At 40.1% G+C, this 13,600-nt stretch overlaps 2 protein-coding genes across 2 annotated transcripts in view; both read left to right on the forward strand.

The window, feature by feature from the left end:
• Positions 1–13,600, forward strand: part of TMEM67 (transmembrane protein 67) — a 4,866,727-nt gene that overhangs the window by 4,097,685 nt on the left and 755,442 nt on the right. The window lies entirely within an intron of this gene.
• PDP1 (pyruvate dehydrogenase phosphatase catalytic subunit 1) lies at positions 7,205–12,272 on the forward strand. Its single transcript, XM_044067352.1, has one exon. It carries the CDS (start codon positions 7,251–7,253, stop codon positions 8,886–8,888), a length of 1,638 nt encoding a protein of 545 aa, XP_043923287.1. The 5' UTR covers positions 7,205–7,250; the 3' UTR covers positions 8,889–12,272.

Below are 13,600 nucleotides of genomic sequence, written 5' to 3' on the forward strand. Positions count from 1 at the left end.
CTTGTAATTGCTGATGGCTGGGATCAGTTTATAGGGAATGAAGAAGACTTGTAGTTGAGTAAAATTGTGACTGAGCCCGGAGTGTTCCTTTAATTGACAACTAACAACTGACTTCTGCAACTGACTTCAGCTGTCTTCAGCAGGCCCTTTTATGGACTTGCCTGTCACAACTGTTCTAGTTCTAATTTTCATTTTATAGTTTGAAAATCAACCAACAGCCATTTACGAAAGTTCTTTTCTGTCAGCTTCTGACAGTAATGCATAGCAACTGTCAGCATTCAGATGAAATCATCTTCAGCTGAATCTGAGACCGTTTTCCTTTTTTAGAATCTTTCTTCACAAATGTGCACAGTTAGAAATGTAAAATGACAGTCTTTAGAACATTCTGTACAAACATTGTAAATCAACACGTAAGAACGTCTTTACAATATCATAGCTAGTCATGCTGGCATACAGTACACAGGTTAATCTGAAATTATGTACAAAAAGTCAGCCAGACATGGTAGCACAGATGACCATTTATATTTTTTTCACATTTTTCCCTCCTTATGATTAGAACATGGTTTTCAAGTGATCTTGAAAAAACAGGTCTGTTTAGGAATATCAACCTACTCATCTCCTGGGCAATCAGTTTGCAGTGGCATTATTAACCCCACTGCAGTGTTCTTCTCTTTCTGAGGAAACTTGGCTGAGCATAGTCCCCACCCCACAGTCAGAAGCATCCACTTGCATGACAACTCTTCACTATAATCTGGGCTGGCCAACACGGGGGGGGGGGGGGTCCTCCCAGAAATTTCTCTAAGTTTATGGAATGCCTGTTCACAATCTGTGGTCCACATTACCTTATCCAGTTTACTTTTCTTAGTTGGGTCAGTAAGGGGTGCACCATGACTGGGCACAAGTTTTCTACAGTACCCAGCTGTTCTATGAAATGCTCTCACTTGCTTTTTAGTAACAGGAACTGTTCATGCTTGAATAGCTTCTACTTTGACAGATTCTGGCCTAATCCTACAACTTTCCACTCTGTGTCCTAAGTAAGTGATCTCTGCCATACCCATCTGAAGTTTACTGGGTTTAATGGTTAACTTGTCCTTTTAAACTTGTCTGCAAATGCCTGTAGCATAGTCTTTAGAGTTTAACCTCTCCACAAGACTATTAGTCTGGGGATGGTAGGGGATGGTTTTTAAAGGTGTCACCCCACAGTGCTTCCACAAACAAGTCAGCTCGTCTGACATGAAGTTGGCATCTTGGCCAGTCAGTATCTCCCTTGGAGAATCTACCCTGCTGAAATTTTCTAGCAAAGCATTTGCTACCTTTTTCTGTATGAATATCGCCTGCAAAAGGAACCTTTGTCCCCATATACAGACTCCCCTCTTCCTTTATCCTTAGGTGCTTCCTTAGTTATCTCCCTCAAGCTTTAATGTAGGGTCTGTAAGTTGAGCCTGTCTGGGCTCTACATTTGTGACCCTCTCAAACTCCCCTTCCACAGGAAGCGTAGTAATTTCAGACCAGCTGTACCTCACTGTCAATCTGAGTACTGTCACTTACCTCTGTCCTTGCAGTAACTGTGTCCAACATAACATCTGTACCTACCATCAGCTGTGGCTCACATTCAGACATACTGCTACTGGATAGCTCCTTCTCTGAAACAGCCACCATCCCAGCTTCAGGCATGAGTTCTGTCTGGGTCTCCCAGACCCAGTGTGCTGGAGTGTTTTTATTTATTTATTTATTTTTGTGTTTTCATTCTGTGCACCTGAGCAGGGTCTTAACTTGCAACATGCGTGTGTGTACATGTATTTGTAGTTGCCTTAAATTAGATTGTATGATTTATGGGTGAGATCGACTTTATGAATTGTCGACACTTAATGGTTGACAGCTCTGTGAAAAGGGGATCATCCTGGTGATTTGTGCAAGCTCCGAGTTAATATAAACAGTGAGGTGCGGGGGGTGCAGGAGGTCTTGCCAACCTAGAAAAAATACTAGTTTTGTACATTGCATATTCCAAGAATCACCCTTGGAGCATGTTACACATAAATCAGAGAGTAAATATTTAATGCAGACAAAACCCTTCAGTACAGACTCCAAGAAAAAAAAAAAACAACCTTGCCATGCTGGTAAGCTGTCCATATTTTTGCCTCGTTTGGTCTGTTCTTCAAAGTCACTGGTTTTAAGAGAAATTGTGGAGGAGTTGAAGATACTGTGTAGTGACATATATTCAGGTTTCAGACTTTGTAGCCTTCAAAAAATACAACACCCATCCTCTTAGTTTGTAAGAGGAAGGGGTAACTTATTGGCACGGACAGCAGGCAGAAACAAGTCCATTTTTGTCTGCCATTGTTATTTGCTGATATGTACTTGCAGAGTTTACTGCCTAGGGCGAGACCCAACCTTAACTTTAGCAGGGGGTGCTTAACATTTGTTAGTCAGGTCTTGCTCCACTGTAGTACTTGACTGATTTTTATCTTTTCTGAATATCTCATCATCATCACCACTCTCCATGCACTACAACACAGTTGGTCCCATTTTCCTGTCCAACAGAAAATGAAATGTGTATCTTCTACTTCAGATTTTCTTAGGAGTAGTTTACTGTTTCTGGTTCAGAGTTTAATTCAGGCTATTTATCCTTGTAAGGTATTTTCTGGTTTGAAAAAAAAAAAAGAGGGATACATCTTTTTTTCTGAAGATGTTCAAGATTCTGAAGCTTCATAGGAAGATGAAGGGACATAGAGATTTTTCTCTTGTTTTCTCATTAAAACTCAGAGGAGAGCTCAGTTTCCTATTCTCTCCCTGTGGAAGTTTCTCTTTCTCAAATTCCAGAATATGCCACTGATTTCAGTGGGAGAAGACTGAGGTTTCTCAGTGCTGTTTGAATGATTGCTGCAGTAGCCACTCCTTCCCTACATCCCTGTTATTTTGTGGTGTGTTTGGAGGTTGGTGTAATGGTTAAGATGTTTACCTTACAGACCCATTGTGCAGGGTTTGGTTCTCACCTTGGGAAGCATGGCTAGTCTTATTATAAAGGCTCCCCTAGGATAGTTAGCCTAGCGGTCCTCTATCTGTATCGATCTATGCCAGGATGTGGATGTGTTTTTCCTTTCCTAGCAGAATTCTCTTGGGCTTATCCCCCCTGTCTCAGCATGAAAGCTCTGAAGGTTTGGTGCCCAAACCAGTCTAATTCGCTCAGTTCGAACTAACTGTTCGGGCACGTGGAAGATGCCCTGAAACTTTTGTAGCAGTTTGGCTGTTGTATCCTGTGCAGGATATAACTCTTTATACCTTTGGCTACTGCAGGAGTGATCATTCAAACATCTACTGTTATGGTAAGTTTACTTTCATACTTTACTGGTGACCTCAAGCCAAAATAGACAAACCACTAGTTGTAGAAAGTAGACTTGAAAAGTCAGTCATTCAGATACCACATTGATGAATCACTGGTATGTCCATAAAGGGGTCATCTGCGTAATATCCCATTAGCCTGTACTATATGAAGTTTAATGTGCGACACGGGTGAGCCAGATTCTATTAGTGGCTTGGGCATCTGAGGCACTGCCAGAGGAGGAATAGCATGTCTGCCCTAATAGGGGTACATGCACAGGACACACTGGAGATTAGATTTCATTGACAAAGGCTAGGGGTACATTCGTGAAGTACTTCCTGAGGCTGGGCAGTGTGCTCATGTCACTTGTTGCAGAAGTGAGAAGCACATTGTCAAGGTCAGTCAATTGCACATCTCACCTACTGGGATTACAAGGGCGTAGGGGCAGGGGGAAATGTATGAAACCACATTCCACAGCAGTATGACTGGGAGCAGTGATGCCTTTTATCCTTTGCTTGCCCCTACCCTTATTGGAATAAGTCTGGGAGTGGCCAGCAAGTGAAGGTACACTGGGATTACTTGATGAACAGCTGGAGAAAGTAAAGTGTACAAAAAAACAAAACGAAAACAAAAATCTGATTCTTTAAATGGCTTAAAAAAAAAAAAAAAACACAAAAACAAAATACAAAACACAAATTTAATTTGCTGTCATTCTGGCTGTACCTGAACCACATTTAATGATGGTTATTCATAAATCCTCTCCGCACTCATCTTTAATTGCGTTCTCCTACTGGTTTCTGCTTGCTCACTGGTGCTTCCTCTCTCTCCTTTCAACAGTTCCCCTATTTATATTGTCTGTCCGTCTTCAATCTGTCTCTCCGATGTGATTTTTCTTTTCTTGTCTGAAGTTCTGTAGTACATTTTAATTGCACCTTGTCGTATGTTTCCTCTCATTGTTTCATCCGGTGCTACCGGTTTTCTTAGTGTTTCAGTGTAAGGAAGATGATGCAAGATGTAGGCCTATTCTCAAGCTTACTCTGAGACCCTGAATTGAAGCTTAATCACTGACTGAAATCTAAATTAGATTTCAACACTGATAATGATGTTTGACTTTAATTCCCTAGGTAATCCTTTCCGTATTTTTGCTGTACAGCAGTTGAAAGACCCTTCTGTTAGGAAAAGTAAAAAAAAACAGACTGTTAAAATCATTATCTACTTTTGCATGGTCTTCTTCGATAAGAACATTTTATAGGCATTACTCAGTTTGCCTCTGGCCAGACTAAATTAGTTACTGCAAAAGATCTTTCATCTCTGTGTTTTCTATAAACTCTCAAGTTTTCTTAAGTGGTTAGTAGCACCAGTGTTGTACTCTATGGTCAGCCAGACCACCGCTTTATTTATTTTTATAATTCCTTGTTTATAGTGTCAATAAAGTGCATTATTATCTGTAACTTTCCATATGTTGTCTGATGCTCCACTAAATTACTATTAATGGCATGCACTTAATCCTATTAGCATTACCATAAATTTCAGACCTGATTTATCAGGAATATCTTGCAATGTTAAGTTGTCATTTTAAATACCTCTAGAATTTCTTTCAATAGACTGGAGAAGGCCAGATGCCAAACCCAGGGGGACACTGCACTTTTAACATCTATTACAGGGAAGGGACTATAGTTTACAACCAAATGTTTATCTTCTTCCTTGTGTATAGGTGTAGTTTATGCTTTTTTTCTGCAAACCAGGAATGTATTGAGGTTTAAGCTTTGTTAAAGAAAACTCGTTGCTGGAACTAGTTCCTTTTGAAGATGTCAGGAATTTCATTAGGACTTCAGCCACTTAATCAATGTCTTATTAATGATGTCTTCTGGTATCTTTGTAGTTACTACTACTTTCTGCACTGTAGATACCACAAGCCTTTTTGGAGCCATTCGATATGTTGAGATCTAAGCTTTTGCTGAAGGTTTTGGTCCAGTGAGGTGCAACTTCATAGATTCATAGTTTAGTACTAAGCTAACTGCCCTTGCTTTTTGCCCTTTAAGCCTAGCCATTTATCCCTTGTGAGACTCGAACCCTGCACCTTGTGTTTGTAAGGCAAACACCTTAACCATTAAGCCACCCTCCCAACCCTCAGATTTATATGCATTTAGGGTGAAGTTACCTTTTGCTTGTGTTCAGTTATATTTGTACAGCATTCTTCATTGTACCACAACATTTTTATTGTACTGTTTGCCATTCTAACCCTGGCCATGGCTGAAAAGAGTATCTGGTCCAGATCATTTGTGGTAAAATAAAGAGTATATACAGAGAACCTTAGAATTCTTTACTGTCAGCACTGAGGATTAACGACCTGAACTGTAAATGAGGCGCCTCATTTATCTAGGGGTAGAGGATTTGAGTTCTTCCACATATTTCTTACTTTGTGACTCTGAGCAAGCCACTTACAAGACCGTGCTCCTAGGTTGCCTCTGAAAAGGGACAGTTGTGCCAAGTGGGCTTACTTTTTAGAGATGTTAAGAAAGTGATTAGACCAGCTTCAACTCATATTTTGGCCTATTCTTCCTAATTGCCTTAAGTAGGGCAGTAGTTATTGCTTTTAGCATTTCTTACTAGATTCTGTTCCAAACATTTTGTATCTTTCCCAGTAATTTTGAATGAATATTTTTCTTATTCCACTTCCACTGATAGTTATTTTGCTGCCAATGGTTGTTATGCATACATTTATAAAATATATAAATCTTTTTTTGTAAAGACCAACCATCTCCCCCCATATCTGGTTGCCAGTTTCTCTTGGCAAGTTTGTTCCCAGTGCCGTCATAATTTCTATGATAGAGTTTCTTACTTACTTTTGTGATGGATAAATGGTTTGTAATTACAACAGTAACTGGTGGTGTACTGTCGTAGTCAGAGTTCCCTGGTAGAGGAATGGGCTACCTTGATAGATGTTGTTCTGACTCAACAGCCATCAATAATGTGAGTGTTTTTTGTATTGCAGTTACTTCTAAAAACATTAGTGTCCTTATCTGTACATAAGTAGAGGTCTATAGTTGGGATGTACTGATGTAGGCACTCATGTGGCTTCTTTATGTATCACCAGTCATTGCAGGTTCTGTTTACTTCTTGCTGTTTTGAGTGTTTCATATCCATGTTGTTTGTAGAGAGAGAATCAGAGCTGTGCAAGTCGTGTCTTTTGTTTTACTGGCAGTTTTGTTACTCTTCATCTAAGAAAGCATTTTACTATAGTTTTTTTCTTATCCTATGACTAAAATTCATAAATGTGAATATGGTAATAGCACCTAGAGGCTCTCACACCCAGTTTCTTTTGTGCTTTTGCCCATATCAGTGTGGTTCATTGTGAACATTCTACGGTGTTTAAGCAGACTTCTTCAGACTTGTGTGGCATAAAGATTTGAATACTTATTGACAGTCACTTAAGCAAGACTTTTTTGGCTAATAGCAGGCTGGATTACAATTGTCCAAAGCTGAAAGTTAGAAGGAAAATTAAATATATATCTTCAAATGAACAAGAAAATCATTTTTTTTTTAATTTGTTCAATTTAAAGTAATGTTCTCTCATTTAATGTGCTCTATCTCCGCATTGAATACCACAAATTCATTGTTGCGATTTTACTTTACATCTTTCTGTCTTGGCTTTGTGATAGTGTGAGGACAGTATTTTATCCTAAGGCTGACCGACCCCCCCCCCCCCCCCCCACACACACACACACGCTTCTGTTGTGTTAATCAAAACCCCTTCCTTTCCTAACTTAAAAAACGTGTAGAATACGGCAGGCCATCTAGAGTAATGTAGTATAAAAAAATGTGTAGTATAAAAAAATGTGTAATCTTGATTGTGTTTTTCTTACATTTGTTTTTGTCTTTCACAGGTCCTGCTGTAGACTTGTATCTGTGAACCCTGCTTGCTGGTGCAATGCAGATGTCAGCTCGACATCTCTACCTTTTTGTTCTGAATGGGAAGATAAAGACTATCGGTGGCACTGCTTTCCTTTGTGACAGTAAATTGTGTTGCAAGCTACAGCAACGACATCAAAAGTCATGGAGGGAGATACTGGGATGTACATATTTTCTTAAAAGTTCAAAACCATGGAAAACTGTGGGAAATTGTTCAAAATATACTCTGATAAGGAGCTACAGCACTACTCCTGTACGGTATTATCTCACCCCTCCACAAGTCAACAGTATTCTGAGAGCGAATGAATACAACTATAAAGTCCCTGAATTTGATGGGAAGAATGTCAGTTCTGTGCTGGGATTTGATAGCAATCAGTTGCCTGCAAATACACCAATTGAAGACCGGAGGAGTGCTGCTACATGTCTGCAAACTGGAGGAATGCTAACTGGTGTGTTTGATGGCCATGCAGGCAGCGCTTGTGCTCAAGCTGTTAGTGAAAGGCTTTTTTACTACATTGCAGTGTCACTACTTCCCCTTGAGACACTATTAGAGATTGAAAATGCAGTGGAAAATGGTAGACCTGTACTGCCAATTTTACAGTGGCACAAGCACCCAAATGACTATTTTAGTAAGGAAGCATCCAAGTTATATTTTAATAGTTTGCGGACATACTGGCAGGAGTTAATTGACTTGAACACTGGTGAAACGCCAAACATTAAAGATGCTTTAATTGGTGCATTCAAAAGGCTTGATAATGACTTAAGTTTAGAAGCTCAAGCAGGTGACCCTAATTCTTTTGTAAACTACTGGGTGCTGCGAGTTGCATTCTCTGGTGCAACCTCTTGTGTTGCACATATTGATGGTGTGGATTTGCATGTTGCTAATGCTGGTGACAGTAGGGCAGTACTTGGTGTCCAAGAAGAAGATGGCTCTTGGACTGCAGTAACTTTGTCTAATGATCATAACGCACTGAATGAAAATGAAGTCAAAAGAGTTGTATCTGAGCATCCAAAGTCTGAGGAGAAGACTGTTGTTAAACAAGACCGGTTGCTTGGGTTACTTATGCCCTTTAGGGCTTTTGGAGATGTGAAGTTCAAGTGGTGCATTGAACTTCAGAAGCGAGTGCTCGAGTCTGGCCCTGACCAGCTAAATGAGAATGAGTACACAAAATTCATCCCACCAAACTATCACACTCCACCATACCTTACAGCGACACCTGAAATCACATACCACAGACTGAGGCCACAGGACAAATTCTTGGTTTTGGCCACAGATGGCCTTTGGGAAACTTTGCACAGGCAAGAAGTGGTTAGAATTGTGGGGGAGCACTTGACTGGCATGCATCTACATCAGCCAGTAAATGTAGGTGGTTACAGGGTGTCTCTAGGACAAATGCATTGTCTTTTGATGGACAGGCAGGCTAGGTCTGCATCTTTTTTTGAAGATCAGAATGCTGCAACTCGACTAATAAGGCATTCAGTAGGAAATGGCGATTTTGGAGCGGTTGACCAAGAGCGTCTTTCAAAGATGCTTAGCCTTCCTGAAGAGCTTGCCAGAATGTACCGGGACGATATAACAATTAATGTCATACAGTTTAATTCTCATGTAATAGCTGCATACCATAGAATGGGTTCAGGAGATAGTGATGCACAGTAATATTAAGATGAGTGTTTGTGCATTGTCGTAAATCATGGATAGATCGGCTGTGAAGAACCTGAGACTGTGTAGTGCAGTCATAGAACTGACATGTGGTGCTACTATTAATCCCTTAACATGAGTCCAGAACTACATCCTGTTCCATTTGCACCTTTGTGCTCAGTTGCTAAAAATCAAATCTCTGCTTTTCTTGTCACCTAGATTGCATTCCTGTCTCTAAATTGGTTAATGGCATTAATCCAGTCCAGAACTACTTTTTTTTTTTTTTTTTTCCTTATTCTTTTTTGGGAGGTGCCTTGTTAAAGTAAGCAGAAATGTTAAATCCTATTTAGTTTCAGCTTGCTTTTTATGTTACAGTCCGTGTGAATTTTGAAAATGTAAAATGCTGAGTAAAGGTTTTTTTCAGTGTGGTAGAGTGACAGCAAGCATACTGCCATTCCTGTGCACATGGCCACTTTTATCCCTTGTGTTTTTTTTTTAATTTTTAATGAGTGAACTTCAGTGTGCTAGGCTCCATGATTGGGTGATTACAGACCTGCTTTAGTTGACTTTGGGTAGCAGCCCAGGTACTAGAAGAGCCATTAGGCAAGGGGAAGGTGTGAAAATGTCTAATCGTCTTGTCTGTTCCAGGTGGGAGGGGTGAGGGGGGGGCATGTCCCAATGTGCTCATCATATTAATGAATCTCAGGTAAAAGCTAGGGATGTAGTGAAAGCTATTCTGACAGAGGGAGGGTGTGAATGCTTTAGGGGCTGTACCACATGTGGAAGTGGCTGGCATTCCCATGCTGTACCCATTAGATTCCCCTAACTTGAGAGCACATGTGAATTGCTGGGGTATAACACAAAAAATCCCTAATAACTGCTTGGATGGTAGCTGTGCTATGATTGGTGCTAGTCTGGTAGGGACCACACGTGGAAGTGGCTGGCATTCCCATGCTGTACCCATTAGATTCCTCTAACTTGAGAGCACATGTGAATTGCTGGGATATAACACAAAAAATCCCTAATAACTGCTTGGATGGTAGCTGTGCTATGATTGGCGCTAGTCTGGTAGGGAACAAATGTCCAGAACCATTGTGACCCGCCAGGTGGTTGCATGGTGGGGGAAGAGGACAAAAAAGGTGAACTTTTAAATACTAGAATGTATTTAAATCTTTAAGAATTAGCAGAGTATTGGGAATGTAACATTGTTGATGGTTTGGGTTTAAACTGTTGATAAAAAGATGTGTAGAGCATTTCAAGCTCTTCCTACTGGCACAGTATTGGCAAGTTCATGTTTGAGCTTACCCCCTTTGGGAAGGAAAATATGAATGGAGTTGCAAAAAAAAAAAAGGATTGGGAGGTATAGAAAACTGGGTGAATTTTTATACAAGTTACATTTCTAAGGACTGTATCTGGAAAAGCCCTTTGTGCGCAGGTGACACTTTTCAGGGGAGACCTGAATTGCATCTGAGAGACTAGGTTCAGGTAGCATGTAAGATTGACACATGACCCATCCCATTACTTTGAGATGTACTGTGCAGAGTGGAGATGGGACACCTATGTGTCTGAGTCGTTATAGTATAATTGTCAACAGCATTCTACTTTTGCATTTTGAGGCTGTATCAGAACTCCATGTGAATACTGCCTTTCCGTTCCCTTACATGTACACTTGTCATAGTAATTTCCTGTGGTTGGAAACTACAGCTGTTCTACCTTATCTTTTAATTCTGTAGCTCTTTTTAAACCTTCAGTTTCTAACTGAATTGGGATAGTCAGGGTGCTGATCTGCATGCATTCGAGTGGAATTCTAACACACATGCATACCATGCTGGTAGTGTGTAGATACCCATTTGCATTGACAGAAAGTGACATTTGTGACGAGTGCTTTGTGCCACTTATTAACAAATAATTTCCATAGTTGCAAGTGTCATGCACAACCGCTTTTTTTTTTTTTTTTTTTTTTTTTTTCCTTCTTCATTGACAAATTTTAAATGCAATGCTATACTGCTGCTTCCAGATTTTCTTCTGGAATCCTTTTTCTTATGTCATGTGTGTGACAATACGTGACATGCTGATATATTTTGTGTATGTAATATACTTCTGTCAGTATTTGTGTCTTGTATGTCATTTCATGTTTTTTGTTTCTATCCCCCTGTTCTTTATCAGTGCAGTACAATTGATACCTATAGTACAAAGTCTGAAGAGCAGTGTATAGGTAGTTTAATAGCTAATGTTCATACACTCATTGGTTATTTTAAAGCCATGTAGCTCTGTTGCCATGCCTTCCATGTAGCCAGTGTTTAAGCTACCTGGAAATTGAAGCACTTACTGCTCGGGTACATAGTTTTTCAAGTGGGTGTTTAAAAAGTAGGCTGCTGTTTTTAAATGTGTAATGTATTTGTTTCTACATGTTTCTGTTCTCCAGGCAGATTCTAACACTGGTGTATAACCATGAACGATACGGCTTTTAATATTTTGATGCACTGTCCTAAAGGTGTTTTAAAGTGGTCTTTTGGCACAGCAGCAAACCTGATGTATAAAGGACAGCTGTTTACTACAAAGAGTTGTGCTGTAAACTGTGGTTTCTCTCAGTTTGGTAGTTGAGGAATTATTTTGGCATTTTTGCTTTAGTAGGGTGTAATAAAATGAAGCTGCTGAGGAAAGCATGTACTGCTTGCAGTGATTGTCACATACTCTGATCTTTTGTTTCTTTGCTGGATGACTCCATGCTTTAATGTTTAAGGAAAACTGTCCATGTAAGAACAGTAGGAATGCCTGAGATCTGGGTTGGTAAAAGATCCATTTTCTTTTATTGAACCCTTTTTTCAAATGAAGCACATTTCTGTTGTGTTTGCTGCTTTGGTGTCCAGGCAGTCTTTGGAGTTTACCCCAATTTTGTTACAGAAAAAAGTGCTACGTCATCCCTGCCTCACTGTGTTAGAGGCTTAGAACTTGTATTTGTTTACTTAAAAATAGCTGGTAGCTGTTTGCATCCTTAAAAATACAAAAAGAAACACATATGAATTCATTAATGGGGAAGAGGAGTGTTAAATGCTGATAATCCACCCGGTTGTCCAAAGCTTTTCTTCAAAGCACAGTTTTATATATGTTATAGGGGATACTGAATAGGAATTTTGAGGAGGTAATAGTAGCACTACTTTTGCAGTGCCAGCCAATTTAATCCCAGGATTCAGTATTGTAAGATCCACTAAAGTAAGTTACAGGTGAATGTCCTTGTTATGGCAGTTTCATGGTGCCATACTAAACATGAGCCTAGAAGTACAGGTTGAGTAGTGACAGAAGCCTGGTACAGTTTGTCCATTCTGTGCAGTCCATCCATAGTCTAGTATTGTTCTAGGAAGTGAATTTCTTCTAAAAATCATATTAAAGAAATGAATTCAAGACGTAAATATTTTCATTTCATTTTTAAGATGAAGGAAACTTTTTCAAAGGCTTTTGTAGGATTTCTTTATTTGATATCACCAGTTGTGCAAGTTTCAGAATTTCCTCCAAGCTTCCACATGCGAGTGTTTGTCCGCCTGTGGGTGTTGCATGTGATGCCACAAGTCAGACTGACACCAAGAACTCTGCCTTTTGTGCTTCCTGTTGATTCTATTTGAATATTGATCTTGACATTTGTCATAGTTCAGATATCAAATGCCGAAAATTATGTAAACCTTCATAGTGCTTTTTCAAGTGATCAATCTTTAGTCAGGTCCTTCACCACCACTACTGCTACTGTATGTAAGCCATTTCTCCGGTGTCAAGTGCCAGTAACGCAGCCAACTGTAAGACAGAAATATTAAAGCTTGTTTGATAGTGAGGAATATTACTGTTGTAGAGGGCATTTAGATTGACTAGAAAGGCCCTTTTTCTGACTCTCTCGGTTTGGACTGGTGAAAGACTGTAAGGTATCGAGAGACCAGACATAGGTCAGACTGGTCTACTTCAGAGTCCCCTCATGAGTTGGCTTCATGTTAATAGCAGTTTGTGAGTGCTAATCTAGCAAGGGATCAGTGCTGCACGAGTCATCTGCCATTGATAAAGGGATGGCAGAAAGTGTACCTTGGCAAACAGCTCCCCCAGTTTGAGTGTATTTGTTAACCAGAGTAGAACTCTGATCCATATGGATATTTTTGAAGACTCTGTCTGGGAGCACTGTTTGGTTAAATTGACTAGCTCAGGGTGGCACAGTAGACAAATGGAGATTGAGGGAATTGAACCCTTTTTTTTACAGGAGGCCACTTGTTTAACCGCTCATCGTGCTGAGGATTAAGGATGCCATTGTCCAGAGTATGACCATGCCTGCACGTCACATGCAGCAGTCTCACAAGTCTCAGTGAAGACGTAGTGATCAAACTCTAGATCTAGAAATCTGCTCCTCTGGCCTTCTAATTGTAACCCCCCCCCCCAATTTGATGAGGGCTTTTCTCAAGTAGAGTTGAGAAGACTGTGTGGACCTTTCTGCACTTTTTGCCCACAGAGGTGGCCTAGGCATTGGATATGTGTATGCTGTTTGAGACTGTACTTTTTCTTTTGGATGTAGAAGTGAACACTTGTTTACCAAAATTTGACAGTGCCAGGCCCCTCATGACCCAGCACTGTTTCTGGTGTGCACTACCCAGAGTGCTGAGGCCCAGTCATTCAGTGCTTTTGTGCTATTTGTTCAAGTCGTGTTGAGTTACCACAGATCCTGATCTTGCTAGTGCCTTGGCTACCTCTTTCCCTTT

Source organism: Protopterus annectens, chromosome 3.part1 (assembly GCF_019279795.1).
Source record: "Protopterus annectens isolate FY-2018-M chromosome 3.part1, PAN1.0, whole genome shotgun sequence".
In the NCBI taxonomy this organism is placed as follows: Eukaryota; Metazoa; Chordata; order Ceratodontiformes; family Protopteridae; genus Protopterus; species Protopterus annectens.